General features: G+C 53.8%; 1 protein-coding gene across 2 annotated transcripts; it reads left to right on the top strand.

The window, feature by feature from the left end:
* Positions 1-12: 12 nt before the first annotated feature.
* HEYL (hes related family bHLH transcription factor with YRPW motif like) lies at positions 13-16063 on the top strand. 2 transcript variants are annotated; one of them, XM_024738797.1, is made up of 5 exons: positions 13-92; positions 8183-8249; positions 9294-9377; positions 10608-10689; positions 13496-16063. In XM_024738797.1, the coding sequence occupies exons 1-5, from the start codon at positions 13-15 to the stop codon at positions 14152-14154; spliced, it is 972 nt and encodes a 323-aa protein (XP_024594565.1). In that variant the 3' UTR covers positions 14155-16063. The 2 variants fall into 2 exon arrangements, with proteins under 2 accessions (XP_024594565.1, XP_024594564.1); XM_024738796.1 differs by lacking the exon at positions 13-92 and having other exon boundaries at positions 8001-8249.
* Positions 16064-16069: the final 6 nt, after the last annotated feature.

The raw sequence follows: 16069 nt of genomic DNA, 5'->3' as shown, positions 1-16069 counted from the left end.
CCCGCGCTCACGATGAAGCGGCCCCGGGAGCCAAGCGGCTCCGACAGCGAGTCCGACGGACCCATCGACGTGGGCCACGAGGGCGAGCTGAGGTAAGGCTGGCTGGGGGCGCTGGGCGCGCCGGGGCGAGCAGGCTGGGGAGCAAGCCGACGGGCAGGCGAGCGCGGAGCCAGTCCTGGAGCGACCGGGGTAGACGCAGGTGTGGCGCCACCGTTACGCGCACGAGTGCCCGGGATCCTGTGCGCTCTCGGCCGTTTAGGGCTCGAGATGCTGGGACGGAGGGAGCGTTCAGCTCGGTGTCTGAGGTCCGGTTGGAGATCTCTTTCTGTCCAAGTGAGGCTACTGGCGAGGACTTTTTTTTTTTTTAATTTATTTTTATTAAATTTATTTTTGGCTGCGTTGGGTCTTTGTTGCTGCGCGGGGGCTACTCTTCGTTGCGGTGCGCGGACTTCTCATTGCGGTGGCTTCTCTTTGTTATGGAGCATGGGTTTCTAGGCGCGTGGGCTTCAGTAGTGACACGTGGGCTCAGGAGTTGTGGCAAATGGGCTTAGTTGCTCCTCAGCATGTGGGATCTTCCTGGACCGGGGCTCGAACCCCTGTCCCCTGAGTTGGCAGGTGGATTCTTAACCACTGCGCTACCAGGGAGGGCTTTTCCCTGAAGATCTTAGGAAACCCTCATGAACTGTTGGTATCACACCCCCTGGTCCTGAAGTAGAGTAGTCACTACTCTGCAGTGACTATGCAGAGTAACCATACTTTCTTAATTTTACCCTAGATGGGGTGCACTTTTCATAGAGTACACACGCAGACACAAAACTTCCAGGGGAAGAAAATCTTTGGAATTAAGGTTTTAATATTGAAGAAAATAATCGCTGACTTGCCCATGGTCCTTGCAAGCGCCTAGACTCTGATTCCAGTGCTCTTTCAACTGCACCAGTCTGCTGTCAGTATCTTTTAACTCTTGGTACGTTTTCTGACCCTGCTTCAAACCTGTAGAACAAACTGAACTTGTATAAGTTCTGTTACGTCCCAGTTCTGTGACCAATCTAAGCTTCAATTTCTTCATCTGAAAAATGGGTATAAATAATAGAACTGACCTCATAGGATAATTAGGAAAATCAGATGAGATAACCTATGTCAAGGGCTTCACACAGAGCCCAGCACGGAGCAAATGCTTAAGAAGTATCAAGCACCCAATATGTGATACTCAGAACCCTGAAAGAGCAGTAGGGACTGACTGGGAGTCTGCAGACTTGGGTCCCAGCCCCAAATCTGCCACCAAGTTACCGTGTGACCTTGGGGCATTGCTTTCCCTTTGTGAGCCTGTTTTCTCATCAGTAAAATAAAGGAGAACAGGGAGTGGGAAAAGGAAGCCTATCTGGTCCCTCCTGGCTCATCCAAACCTGACTCTCTAGAATAGATTTGAAAGGGGGATTCAGTTCATTCTTAGGGATGTTTCTGAGGGTATTTCATACTTTCAGTGATATCCAGTTTTCTGAGACCAGGGGGTCCTGCCTCAGTCACAAGTCCCAGTAAAGTGCCCCCAGTTTCCAATTCTTTCTAGCTTCTAATAGGAGGTAATTTCCTGTCCATGAGGTTTTGGGGTATATAATAGCATTCCCTATGCAACTTAATAGCCTTTTAAAATTGTTTAGCAGAAACTGCTCTTCAGAGAATCAATTCTCCGAGTCTGTGCCTGCTAGGAGCAGGGGAAGGGCCCAGCACCATGGGGTGGGGGGTTGGCGGGGAGGTGTCTCAAGCTCAGTGTCATTGGGTCTTCATGAATCAGAGGCATGAAATTGGTGTCAGAGAGCTGGGCTGATTGGAGCTGCCTTCTGTCCTCCAAGAATTTGCAGCCTGGTCAGTGACCTGCCAGGTCACACAAAGTCCGTGGACAGGATGGAAGATGGAAGGAGAGACAGACTGTGGGCTGTGAGGGCACCTGAGCAGGGAGAGGTCACTCACAACCAAAAGTGCAGGGAGGGCTTCCCTGGTGGCGCAGTTACCCAAAAAAAAAAAAAAAAAAAAAAAAGTGCAGGGAGAGCTTCCTGAAGGTGGTGGCGTTTAGACTGTGGCATTTGGACTATGGCATAAAGGATCAGTAGGCAGTTTTTTTCCTATACATTTTGTCCTTTCAACTAGAGCCCATTTTTTTAGACTGTCTAGATTCTTAGGCGAGCAGACCGCCCCCCCCCCAGAGGAGAGAAACAGTTGGACATCTGGCAGAGGCCAACTTATAGACCCCTCTTTGTAGCACTCACCAAAGGGCCCTCCCCCCAGCAGACATCAATGCTTCAATTCAGGGAGCACTGAACGATGCCTGCTGTGGCCCAGACCCTGGGCTGGGCGTGGGGGGCCCAGATGTATCCTGCTCAGCCTCTGCCCTCAGGGAACTCTCAGAGAAGAAGAGCTTCATGAACAAAGAAAGCCAGATGAACATTGGCAAGGGCCAGGGGACTGGAGCAGCCAGCCTCCCCAGGGTCAGAGGCAGGGTGCAAATCCGCCCCCACCCCCCGTAAGAGTAAAGAGCAGGTTGTGTTCCATTGCCACTGTAGGCATCTGCCTGGTGGCAGTGTCCTGCCCCATATATGGGAATCACCCTGAGAGCTCCTATCTGAACACAGCCCCCTGACACATGGGGGTCCAAACTGAGAATATTGTCTCCCCACTCCCTCTGCAAAAATTTAATGAGCACCTGCCACGTCAGGCACTGGGTCAGGGTCTGTGGGTCATTTAAGGCACATGGTGGCCTTTGAAGTCTCACCACCATTAACTTGGGTAAGTGACTACCCTTTTCTGAATTCTAATTTTCTCCTTTACAAAATGGGGATGCTAATACCTTACCTCATAGGGTGAGGCTTTGATGAGGTAATGGACTTAAGGCACACAGCTCCCTGCTTTGGCACAAGGCAACTTCCAATGAAAGCTGCTCTCTAAGGGGTCGCCGTTCAGTTGGAGGGTGCCATGTCCGTGAGGCAGCATGGTCTAATGAAAAGCCTGGACATCTGAAGACTGGACTTTGTGTCTCTGTCACTCCAGCTATCAAGTGATTATTTTTCCTAAGTGTGAAATGGCCCAATATATACTTAACTCATTGTATGATAAATGAGACAAGTGAACGTGGAAGTGCTCTCTAGAACAAAAAGTACTGGCTATGAAATGTACATGGGGGGACGATGGCTGTATGGGGAGCACTGGATGAAAAGCCAGTAGACTTGGCTCCAGTTCTGGAATTTCCTCTAATTTGCTGTGTGGCCTGGAGCAGATCGCTTCCCCTCTCTGAGTTTCCTCCTTTTACAAGTAGGCTCAGTGCTCTCTGAGAGCCCTTCATTGGAGACATTGTGATTCTGCCTTTGGTTGATGGAAAATGAGCGGGGTCACCTGCAAGGGCTCCTCGGCGGAGTTCCCAAAAAGGAAGTGAGGGTGAGCGCTGAGGGTAGTCAGGACTAGCAGCCAGACCACCTGGAAAGCTGCGCCTCCCCCAAGAGGCCACCCCAGAATTCTGGCTAGGGACCCCTTGAGGCCCACGGAGCAGATCTTGGGGGTCAACATATCTTCCCTGGGTCCATGAAAATCTGCCTTATTTTCAGACTCTCAGACAAGAATCTCTCACACCCTCTCCCAATGTCAGGGCCAGATCCCAGCCTGGAAGAGAGCTAGCTCTGGCTGAGCTCTTGGGAGCTTTAAGGCTAAGGGGACTGGAGGGCTATTCACACAGACAGGAAATAGGAATCAGGAGGGAAAACAATGTTGATTTTGAAGCCAGAAGATGTGGATTCCCATGCTGGCTTTGCTCCTCAGCAGCTGCGTAGGCTGGGCAAGCTGCCTTACCTCCCCAGTGCCCGGCATCCTCATGTGTAAAATGGGGCTTCCCCTCAAAGGAGGAACGTATATGTAGGGATGCCGAGAAAGCTGTGAAGTGAGGTTTGCCTGTGGGATACGGGAGTGGGGGGAGAGGGATAACACCGCAGAGACCCAGGAGAGTGGAAAAAGGGTGGCTGAGCTGAAAGGGGTGTGTCAGCCTCCAACAGATGGTCCCTGAGGAGGAATCAGGCTGAGAGGCAGTGACGTGAGCAGTGGTAACCCAATACCCCGGGAGACACCTTATCCAAGCTGCGGGGACAAAGGCCGTGTTTCTTAGTAGACCTTGGCCCTTGTGGCTTGTCCATACTGAAGCTTTGTAAACAAGCTGCCCTACAGATCTCAGGATCTGGCCACCTGAGCCCTGGATCTAGCTTGCTGACCCATCCCTCCCACGAGCTTTCATAGGCCTCTTATATTCTTGTCCAGATGTTTGGATGGAGATATCCTTTTCCAGATGTAGCTAGATGAAGCCAGGGACATAGCAGTGGGTTTGACAAATGTTGATCTGGTCTCCCATGCAACCTTATCTCTTTAAGCAGTTGATGAAAATGATCCAACCTCTAATGCCAAGAGGGTCGTCACGTGGGCTGGGACCCTCCCGGTGAGCCACACATTCCCCCATTCCACAAAGGCCTCAGACATAGATTTTTTTTTTTTTTTAATATTTGTTTATTTATTTGGCTGCATCAGGTCTTAGTTGAGACACGCGGGATCTTGGTTGAGGCCTGCGGGTTCTTTCATTGCAGCACACAGGCTTCTCTTTAGCTGTGGCATGCGGGTTTTTCTCTCTCTAGTTGTGTAGGGCAGGCTGCAGGGTGCGTGGGCTCTGTAGTTTGCAGCGTGTGGGCTCTCTCGTTGAGGCGCACAAGCTCAGTAGTTGTGGCGCGCAGGCTTAGTTGCCCCGAGGCATGTGGGATCTTAGTTCCCCGACCAGGGATCGAACCCGCATCCCCTGCATTGGAAAGCGGATTCTTTACCACTGGACCGCCAGGGAAGTCCCAAGACATAGATTCTATGGTCTCACCTCTGTGTTCTCCGGTGATGCCAAAGATGAGGGCAGGAGGAGGAGCTCAACCACGAGCTCTGTCATGTCACTTGCTGAGTACTGGGTACAGCTGTGAATGAGACAGATATGGTTCATGGCCTCATGGAACTTACAGACTTGATGGAGAGTTAGACATTCATCAAATAATCATATAAATATGGTTTGTACCCAACAAATGGGTTACAAATGCTATGAATGCAGGATGCTAGGATAGTGTAAAGCAGGGGGTATCAAGTGGGACGGGTGATGACATTTGAGTTGAGATCTGAAAGGTGGTAGAAGTTACTAGGCAAAGGGGCTGGGGCTTGGGGGTGGGGAGAGGGAGTGGACCAGAGAGTTCTGTGCTAGGAGAACAGTATGTACCACCACAGGAAGGAGTTAGTGCATTCACAGGCTGGAGCACACAGAGCAACAGAGAATTGAGTCTAGGAGGTGACAGGGGCCCGTGGGGCTACCTGGAAGATGGTAGCCTTGATCCTAAAAGCATTGGGAAGGCCCTGCAAGAGAGTGACACGATCAGATTTGCATTTAGATGGTCACTCTGCCCACTTGTAGGAAGTAGTGGGTGTAATAGACTCCTGCAGTCTGGAAAGATGATGGAGGCTTGGTCCCGAGATCGGCAGTGGAGATAAGGGGGACAGGTGTGAGATGTATTTTAGACATGGAATGGGCAGGTTTTGATGGGGTAGGTGAGGACAGAGGAGGAATCAAAGATGGTGGCCGGGTGTCCACCTTGCAGAAGTGGGATATGGGTGCCTTCGCTGAGATGGGAACCTAGGCAGAAGAGGAGAGGTGGAGGCAAGCTCTTGGGTTCCTGTTCAGATGGGTGGCATTTCGCGTTCTGAAATAGCAGGGGAGTCACCTTGTCTAAAGTTATTTGTGGCTGTGATGTCTCCAGTGGGAGCTGGGCTCTGGAGGGCTGGGGCCTGGCTGAGGGCATCCAGTCCAGCCCTAGGTCTGAGTGGGGCCTCTGGCGTGTTGGCCAAGTGAATGATCCTAAGTGCAACCCAGAGAATCTCCTTCACTCCAAGAGAGCCTCTGAAGTGGGAACCATGAAAAGGGCAAGCAGTTGGGCTGAGGAGGATTTGGTCAGTCTGGGCAGGAAAAGCCCCAGAGGGCTGAGCCTCCTCCCGGTTATGGGAACTCCTGGGCTGCCAGCAAACATACATCCTTCAGCCAAGCCCGGGGACCGGAGGCCTGACACGATGCGGGGCTGGAGCCTTCTGGGGAGGCTGGGGCCACGTCCCGAGAGTCCGAGAGGGCCCTGTGACCCAGATGTCGCCTCCCCCTAGCCCGGGCCGCGCAGCGTGGGAGGAGGCGGCAGCTGCAGGCCGGGTGGAGGGCGGGCGACCGGCGCGCCCGGCCCGTGGGAAGCGGCGGCATCTGTTCTTTCCACGCTCGTTCCCAGCGGCTCCCTCTGAAATGGAGGAGCTCAACCACGAGCTCTGTCATGTCACTTGCTGAGTACTGGGTACAGCTGTGAATGAGACAGATATGGTTCATGGCCTCATGGAACTTACAGACTTGATGGAGAGTTAGACATTCATCAAATAATCATATAAATATGGTTTGTACCCAACAAATGGGTTACAAATGCTATGAATGCAGGATGCTAGGATAGTGTAAAGCAGGGGGTATCAAGTGGGACGGGTGATGACATTTGAGTTGAGATCTGAAAGGTGGTAGAAGTTACTAGGCAAAGGGGCTGGGGCTTGGGGGTGGGGAGAGGGAGTGGACCAGAGAGTTCTGTGCTAGGAGAACAGTATGTACCACCACAGGAAGGAGTTAGTGCATTCACAGGCTGGAGCACACAGAGCAACAGAGAATTGAGTCTAGGAGGTGACAGGGGCCCGTGGGGCTACCTGGAAGATGGTAGCCTTGATCCTAAAAGCATTGGGAAGGCCCTGCAAGAGAGTGACACGATCAGATTTGCATTTAGATGGTCACTCTGCCCACTTGTAGGAAGTAGTGGGTGTAATAGACTCCTGCAGTCTGGAAAGATGATGGAGGCTTGGTCCCGAGATCGGCAGTGGAGATAAGGGGGACAGGTGTGAGATGTATTTTAGACATGGAATGGGCAGGTTTTGATGGGGTAGGTGAGGACAGAGGAGGAATCAAAGATGGTGGCCGGGTGTCCACCTTGCAGAAGTGGGATATGGGTGCCTTCGCTGAGATGGGAACCTAGGCAGAAGAGGAGAGGTGGAGGCAAGCTCTTGGGTTCCTGTTCAGATGGGTGGCATTTCGCGTTCTGAAATAGCAGGGGAGTCACCTTGTCTAAAGTTATTTGTGGCTGTGATGTCTCCAGTGGGAGCTGGGCTCTGGAGGGCTGGGGCCTGGCTGAGGGCATCCAGTCCAGCCCTAGGTCTGAGTGGGGCCTCTGGCGTGTTGGCCAAGTGAATGATCCTAAGTGCAACCCAGAGAATCTCCTTCACTCCAAGAGAGCCTCTGAAGTGGGAACCATGAAAAGGGCAAGCAGTTGGGCTGAGGAGGATTTGGTCAGTCTGGGCAGGAAAAGCCCCAGAGGGCTGAGCCTCCTCCCGGTTATGGGAACTCCTGGGCTGCCAGCAAACATACATCCTTCAGCCAAGCCCGGGGACCGGAGGCCTGACACGATGCGGGGCTGGAGCCTTCTGGGGAGGCTGGGGCCACGTCCCGAGAGTCCGAGAGGGCCCTGTGACCCAGATGTCGCCTCCCCCTAGCCCGGGCCGCGCAGCGTGGGAGGAGGCGGCAGCTGCAGGCCGGGTGGAGGGCGGGCGACCGGCGCGCCCGGCCCGTGGGAAGCGGCGGCATCTGTTCTTTCCACGCTCGTTCCCAGCGGCTCCCTCTGAAACCTAACCCGCAGGCCCGGCCCCGCCGCCGCCGCCCGTGCCCTCGCCCGCCCCGCCCGGGGGATCGGGTTGCAGGAGCGGGGCGGCCGGGCTGCGGTTCCCTCGACGGCCGCGGCAGCAGCGAGGGCGAGGGGCGAGGGGCCGGAGGCAAGGCCGAGCGGGTCAGGTCGGGGCGAGAGCCAAGCCCCCCCACCCATGGCCCCAGCCGCCGGCGACTCTGGGGCAGGAAGCTCTGTGCAGGGGAGGACTTGGCCCGGGGAGAAATGAGCCCCCGGGGAGAAGGGGAGAGAAGGCGTCCCCACCCACGCCTGCCCTGCGCCTCTTCCCGGCCTGGGAGACCTCGGCCGCATGGGAGGGGTCTGTGCCCGCCCACAGCCGGCCTCCGAGGTCAGCCCAGGCCAGGGAGACGGTCCTCTGAAAAATCAGTCTTTCTTTTCCTCTCCAGCCAGATGGCCCGGCCGCTGTCCACCCCCAGCCCTTCACAAATGCAAGCCAGGAAGAAACGCAGAGGGGTGAGTGTGTATCTCAGCAGAGCTGCCCTGAGTTCGCAGGGGCCTGGCGCAGAGAACCCTGGTCAGAAACACCACCAGGAAGCGACCCTGCCTGGGTTCAAGTCCCAGCTTTGCCAGTAGCTAGCTGGGTGACTTTGTGCAAGCCACTTAATCTCTGTGTGCCTCGTTTTTTCATCTGTGTAACTGAGATAATGATGGTACCTACCTCAAAGGGTTGTTTTGAAGTGAATTAATGTAATGCGCTCAGAACAGAACCTGACGCACCATTAGCCACTATCGTTTATTCCAGCCTCCCCCTGCTTCTCTCTGAGCTCAGAACTTTCCTTCCCTCTTAGTGTGCTGAGGGGTAGGGAAGGGGGACAGAAGAAGGAAGAGCCCGTCCTTGCTCTTGGCCCTCCTTTTCCCCCAGGATGCAGCTGTGCTTCTGCCCTGGGAGTCCAGAGACCGGAATGTGGCAGAGACCAGCCCTGCCACTCACTAACCAAAAGACCTTAAGCAGCCACACCCACCCAGCCCTCGTTCTCTTTATCGGTAAAATGGGTGTTGTCATTTCTGTCCTGCTCTCAGTATTCCGCTGCCAGTATTGTGAGATGAGAGTGAGCTTGTGGGGATGAAAGGCCTTCCCAGCTGGAGAGAGCAATGCCTGGGACTCCTCAGACCTCATGACCCAGCACCTCAAGGGGTCTCCCTGGCCCAGGAGGGGCCTCCAGGACCTGCTCCAGTGCTGTGGCTGGTGTTCCTGTGCTAATTGGTTGGCGCCCTGCTGTATCAGTGGTTAAACGTTTTGGATACCACCCCTTAGATCAAGACAAGAGATCTGAGTTCTAGTCCCAGCCTTGCACTTCCTTGCTGTGTGACCTTAAGCAAATCCTGCCCCTCTCTGAGCCTCGTTTTCCTCTTCCATAATATAAGAATGGATTTATCTCCCTGACAGAAATATTGTGACAGAAGATATGAGTCAGTGCCTGTCGAGGCGTGTTGGAAACTGTGATGAAGTGCCTACTTGGTTTTTGTTTGTTTGTTTGTTTCATCATTGTTTTTTAGATCATAGAGAAACGGCGCCGGGACCGCATCAACAGCAGCCTTTCTGAACTGCGGCGCTTGGTCCCCACTGCCTTTGAGAAGCAGGTATGTGACATTGCTGAATGTGCTAGAGGAAATGCTGTGCGGGTGGCAGATAAGGGTCACTTCTCACGGCATCTCTTATCGATTGGTGGCAGCTGCCTGAAGTGCTGTGATATCATTTACTGATATCTGTTGATGGCCAAGAATAAGGGGGATGGAAATTCATATTTACTGAGGTGTCTCAGGGGTTGTGGCTTTATGTCCATCATCTGGTTGCACTGAATGCTCAGAATGATCCTGAAGGGTAGGGATTATTATGCACTTTGCACAGGTAAGGAAACTGAAGCACAGAGAGGTGAAGTAACTTATACCAGATCACACAGCTAGTAAGTAGCAGAGCAGAACTGGACACAGACTGTGTGATCCTAAAGTGCCTTATCCCTCTGCACTACTGACATTTCCAGAACTATCTGAAAGTAGAACAGGCCGCTTGGGGAGTGAAGTCTCTGTCATTGAACATGCTGGGGTGGAGGGACTCCAGTGGAGAGTCAGACAGTTGAATCAATCAGACAACCTCAAAGATTCTCACCGTGTGCGCCAAGGCATGGTCATAGGTCCTGTGTCTTCCTTTCTGCTGGGGAGAACAAGTCAGTCATTCCACAGACATTCACTAAAACCTTCACAAGTCCAGCCATGAACTAGACCTGGTACCTACCTTCAAGGGACTCACATGGAGAGTCCGACCCTCAGGTTTCATCTGGGAGACCAGGTGATGCTGGAGGCTTCGGAAACACTCCTCAAGAGGAGAGAATGGAGGAAGAGCAGATGCTTTGGAATAAGACAGTGAGCCCGATCTTGGGTGTGTGTGGCGAGTGTGAAGTTGGATTCCCGGTAAAGCTGGTCTAGGAGGCAGGTGAGGATGCAGGAGTGACATTCTGGTGATGGTGCCTGAAGCCATGGAGGTAGAGGGGACCCTCCGAGGAGAGCGAGAAAAAAGTGAGCCATCACCCACTGGGAACACCACCGTTTTAAGAGACAGAGCAAGAAAGCAGGGGAGGGGGGCTTTCAGGAAGGATGGTCAGCAGTGTGGTGGACAGGTGGGCTAAAATGAGAACTTAAGAGAATGGGTTAGATTTGGTGGGCTTGGCTAAAGCAGAAGCCCGATCGCAGGCAGTGGTGGAGTGGGGGGAGGAGGAGAAAACTGAGGTCGTGAGTGCTGATGACGCCATGCTGGGGAGGAGGGCAACAGAGGTCAGCTGAAGGCCGCCACTCTTCTGTCTTCTGTACACACAGGGCTCCTCCAAGCTGGAGAAAGCCGAGGTCCTGCAGATGACGGTAGATCACTTGAAAATGCTCCACGCCACTGGCGGGACAGGTACTGATGCTCTACTTTCCTGGAACCATTCCTGCAGCCAATATTTGGGGGCTGGGCCCTGGGAATACTTTGGTGAGCAAAGTAGATGTGGTCCCTGACCTCATGGAGCTCACAGTTCGCAGAGGGGCTGAAGGAGATCCAGGTGGAACGTTCGCAAAGCTTGTCTTTCTTCTTTTGGCATTGCCCTCTGGGCTTTTATTGTCTCCATGTGTCCTAGCCCTTTCCTCAACTCCACTCCTTCCAGCCTTGAACCTTGGAGGAGCTCTTCTACAACAGATTACTGATCCCCCTGCCACCAGGGCCTCGTTAAGCATCAGCCTGAATGAGCTTATTCTCACTGTGATCCCAGTGGGAGAGACATGCCTGAGATTTTTAGCCACAGCACTTCGCTAGTGTGCCAAGCCAACGGTCTAGGCTTCTGAGCTCGTGTCCTTGGCAGTGCTGGGGGGATATGTCACGCTCACCGCTGAAGATCAGTTGTGGGATTTTAGTAGGATGCGAATTTAGTAGGATGCATTCTGTTATTTTGAGCTAGTCCACTACAAAAAAGTCACGGAATTGTGGCTTTTAAAAGACTTCTGGACAGATGGAAATTCTGTGTGCCTGAAGCCGCTCTGTGTGGTTCGGTAATTTCACAATTGGGAAACCTTGAAAGCTCCGCTGACCTTGGCTCCAAAGCCTTAAGTCTTGAAGCCTTAACTTGCTACCCCCTCAAGGGGATGGTTGCATGTTAAGCAGCCCAGCCTGGTGCCTCTCGAGCCTCGGCGGGCAGCGGTGTCATGTAGGGGCTGACAGCGTCGTGGGTCACAGCCCAGAGATCCCGAAGCAGTAAGTGTGGATTGGAGGTTAGGAATCTGCCAGTTTAGCAAACACGCCCGATGATCCTGCTGCAGGTGGTCACTTGGAGAACTTGTGCCAAAGGAATGCACAGCCAACGGTGGAAACTGTCTCTAATCAACCAGTGGGGGAGGAATTTCAAGCTACATTTATATTTATCCAATTAAAAGAAAACTAGTGACTAATATTTGGGCAGCATTTTATAGTTTTCCAAATGCTTTCTCTAACGTTATCTCATTTGATTCTCACAAGAACCTCGAGGGTGGGTGTTGCTGTCCTCACTGTTTTCTGGCTAAGGGCTGATGGGAAGACAGAGAATTGGCTTGGAGCACTGGCTTTGTATGTGAACACTGAGTTTACTACTTACTAGCTTTAGGACCTTGGACAAATGATTTAAGCTCTTTATTCCTCAGTTTCCTTATCTCTAAAATGAGAATAATGCTAGGGGTTTTTTAAATATAAATTTATTTATTTATGGCTGCGTTGGGTCTTCGTTGCTGCGCATGGGCTTTCTCTAGCTGCGGAGAGTGGGAACTGCTCTTCGTTGCGGTGCGCGGGCTTCTCATTGCAGTGGCTTCTCTTGTTGTTGAGCACGGGCTCTAGGCACGCGGGCTTCAGTAGTTGTGGCATGCGGGCTCAGTAGTTGTGGCTCGTGGGCTCTAGAGCGCAGGCTCAGTAGTTGTGGTGCATGGGCTTAGTTGCTCTGTGGCATGTGGGATCTTCCTGGACCAGGGCTCAAACCCATGTCCCCTGCATTGGCAGGAGGATTTTTAACCACTTCCCCATAATGGTTATAATGATAGGTTTTTATGAGGTTTAAATTAGCTAATGCAAATTAAGTGCTTAGGAAGAACTCAGCAAATGTTAGTGAAAAAAGAACAGTGAACAGAGAAAGGTGATGGGATTTGCTCAAAGTTGCACAACTAAGTAGACAGCAGAGCCAGGTCTCACCGCCTAGGAGGCCTGGCTCCAAACATCATCTCCTGCCAAGCTGTTCCTCTGTGGGGACCTCAGCCGTGAACCAGGGACCCGATATTTGCTACCATGATCATGAAGCCAGTGCTCACTGGGGCTGTTCTGTCTTTGCCCAGAAGGTGGTCGAGAGACGGGCAGGTGTGGAGAAGCTGTGAGAATGTGAATACTTCTGCAGGCAGTCCCCCTGGTCATCCCACACTGAAGTCAAACCAAAGACAGGGTCCCTGGCCTGAGGGCAGCAGCTGAGGACCAGAGTGGGGTCCTGCTTTCTAGACTGCCCTTTGGGCTGGGGAACAAACTCCAATGCTTATGGGGGCCAAACCAGTCATATAAATGATAGCTAACTTTTCATTTGTTAAGCATTTCTGTGCACCATTTCATTTCGCCCCCCCGCCCCGTCTGTACATGGCAGGGCCTGTTAATATACCCATTTCACAGCTAAGGAAATCAAGGCATGGAGAGATTGAGACTTGTCCATAGTCAGGGCGCTAGTTAAGTCCATGGTCAAGCAGCTGGCCCCCAAAGACCTCATGCTGCATTGCTACCCTATGCTCTCCTCTCCAAGGAGTCTCCCAGCTCTGATGGCTGCTGCCACCACCTCCCAGCATCTGCCCCCATCAACAGGCAGGGTTGTTCTACACCTCCACTTGCACAACGCTTTCACATCTGGCAGGTGTCTATTTAAATGAAGTTATCTGGGCCGCAGATTTCCTTCTTTGGGTTAATCATGAATGGTGATGAAGTTAACACTTTACATTTTATAATGCTTCACAGTTTAGTGAACTCATTTGATCCGCACAGTCCACCCGCTCTACCCCAGTAGGGATGATTATTCCCACTTTAAGATGGTGAGACTGGGGCTCAGAGAGGTGAGGTGACGTGCCCAGGGTCACCCAGGGGGTGAGTGGGGAAAGCAGGTCCAGAGCTCAGTGCTGACCCCAGGCTCAGTGCTTGTCTCCTGCCTGGCATGCCCTCATCGTGCCTCACTTTGCAGGATTCTTTGATGCTCGAGCCCTGGCAGTCGACTTCCGGAGCATCGGTTTTCGGGAGTGCCTTACCGAGGTCGTCAGGTACCTGGGGGTCCTGGAAGGGCCCAGCAGCCGTGCAGACCCGGTGCGGATTCGCCTTCTCTCCCACCTCAACAGCTATGCAGCCGAGATGGAACCTTCACCCACGCCCACTGGGCCCCTGGCCTTTCCTGCCTGGCCCTGGTCCTTCTTCCATAGCTGTCCAGGGCTATCTGCCCCGAGCAGCCAGCTCGCCATCCTAGGAAGAGTGCCTGGCCCCATCCTCCCCGGCACCTCCTCTCTGGCTTACCCCATCCCGGCCTTCAGAACCAGTCCCTTGCGCAGAGCCACTGGCACCATCCTGCCAGCCCGGAGGAATTTGCTGCCCAGTCGAGGGGCATCTTCTACCCGGAGGGCCCGCCCCCCCGAGAGGCCAGCCGCGCCCCTGCCCCCCAGTGGCAGGGCTGCCAGGAGCAGCCACATGGCACCCCTCCTGCGATCCTCTTCCCCCGCCCCTCCTGGCATTGTGGGGTCTCCTGCTTATGTGGCTGTTCCCGGGTCTTCCCAGGGGGCAGCTGGGAGGCCAGCAGGAGCTGTGCTCTGCCACTCCTGGGTCTCTGAAATCACTGAAGTCGGGGCTTTCTGAGCTGGCTTTGCCCCCAGGAATGAGGAGAGTTCTTTTTCCAGGAGCTCTAAAGATGGCGTTGCCTTTTCTGCTCTGTTTTCCGGACTGGTTCATATATGAAGGTGTCTTCTTCACTCAGCAGAGGCCCCCTTCTCCTTTGGCCCCTCTCCCCTCCTCACTGCTTGTCCCAGCTTCTCCTGGGGCTGTTCTGATCTCAGAAGCTTGGTCTCATGTTTTCCCTGGAGAGATGAGTCCCAGGAGAGCCCCCCAAGAGCTGTACCCAGACCCCTCTCCTGCCCCAGGACACATGGGCAGTAGGCATTAATCTCAGGTTGGGGAACAACGCTTTAACCTAAAAGGCACAATGACCTAAGGCACGCTGCTCCCCTAGAGATCAGACCCCAGCCAAGAGCAGTGACTGCCTGGCTGCAGCCTTCCCAGGCCCCCAGGGGTCGGAACATAGTGTCTGTCTCACTTCCTGAGACAGTAACCACACAGGGGCCACAAAGAGGTCTCCTGGGAACCCTGTCTGCCCCAGCCCACCTGTCTCCCGCCCACTGCAGTGAACCCAGAACAGACCTGCTGTCCACCACGGCCAAGGCTGGGGACTGGGAGCCCAGCAGGGCCCATTCCTGACCTCTTGCCAGCTGCCAACACCTACCCTCCAGCTGACCAGCAGTTCCCTGCACACAGCTGGGAGGTCTCTGGGCTCCGTGACAGGGTGTACTCACCACCAGGCCTCGGACGGCGTCCCCAGACAGGAGCCAGGCTTGAGCCACAGAGAACCCAGGTCCCTGCCTACCACACGGTCGCCGTCCTCCAGGCCTGTAGTCCCGTCAGATGCACAGTGCGGAAGGCCATGTTCCCACGTGATGGCGCCCCGAGAGGAATCCTCTTGGGATTCAGCACCAGACGTTTGTGCTGCCTGTTTTGCATCCGACTCACGGGGCCCAGACTGCGGGGACCGCCAAGGGCTGTCAGGCTGGACGAAAATAACTGCGAGGAGGGGCGAGAGGAAGGACAGTCAGAGGCGGCTCAGCCCTTCAAGGTCACACAGTGGGTCGAGGGCCTGAGATCCTGTTCACCCGGGATTCCACGCGGCTGGCTCTGCTCAAAGGCCATGCATGGCGTTACCCAGCTTCAGCCCAGGCCACTTTCCCTCTAACAGAGGGAACTAATGGCCCAGAGACCTTTCCCAGTGGAGCAGCAGGAACTGGACAAGACAGGGGCAGACCAGAAGCGACACACAGCCGGCCCAGTGCTGCCAGATGGTTGTTAAAATGTAGAAACACTTCTGTGCTCACTGACAAACCTGCTTTCCCTGAGTGTTCCCACCACATGGCTTTTCTCCCAGGACCCCGTGCTGGTTAATGCCCGGCCGACCCAAGGCCGTGGGGCCCTCCAGCTGGCAAGTCGTTGGTGCTTATTCTGCACTGGTTATTAAATGCTTCTGATGTCACCCCTGGAAGAGTCTCCCACTCCCGTCCTTTGATGGAACTGCCCTCCCCAGAGGCTGAATTGAGGAGACTCCATGAGCTCAAAAAGTAGAGTCTGCAAAAGCCCTGGGGAAAAAGGGCCCTTTCAGAGAAGTGGGTAGGAGGGCAGAGATCATTTAAATGACCCAGAAAGCTCTTTTGAGAAGGCAAATTCCTCAAGGAGGGATAAAGAACTAAAGTCATTCTTTTACTCCTCAGTGTGAGGTCGTTGGATCAGATATTGCTCTCCTCCTGGACCCATCTGCGTGTCCAGCAGGGAGGAGGTGTCATTTCAGGGAGTGGGTCACTGGCCAGGAGTGCTCCTGAGGTAGACAGAGATAGAGGGAAATAGCGAGGGAGGGAAGGCAGTCAGCAGGCTCCCAGGATTTGGGAGGGGAGGCAGAGGGAGGTGGCAGAAGGCAAAGACCAACTTCACTGTTTTCACAAGGGGCGGGAAGAAC

Source organism: Neophocaena asiaeorientalis, unplaced genomic scaffold, assembly GCF_003031525.2.
Source record: "Neophocaena asiaeorientalis asiaeorientalis breed wild unplaced genomic scaffold, Neophocaena_asiaeorientalis_V1.1 scaffold106, whole genome shotgun sequence".
In the NCBI taxonomy this organism is placed as follows: Eukaryota; Metazoa; Chordata; class Mammalia; order Artiodactyla; family Phocoenidae; genus Neophocaena; species Neophocaena asiaeorientalis.
This window is presented reverse-complemented; position numbering and strand designations above follow the sequence as displayed.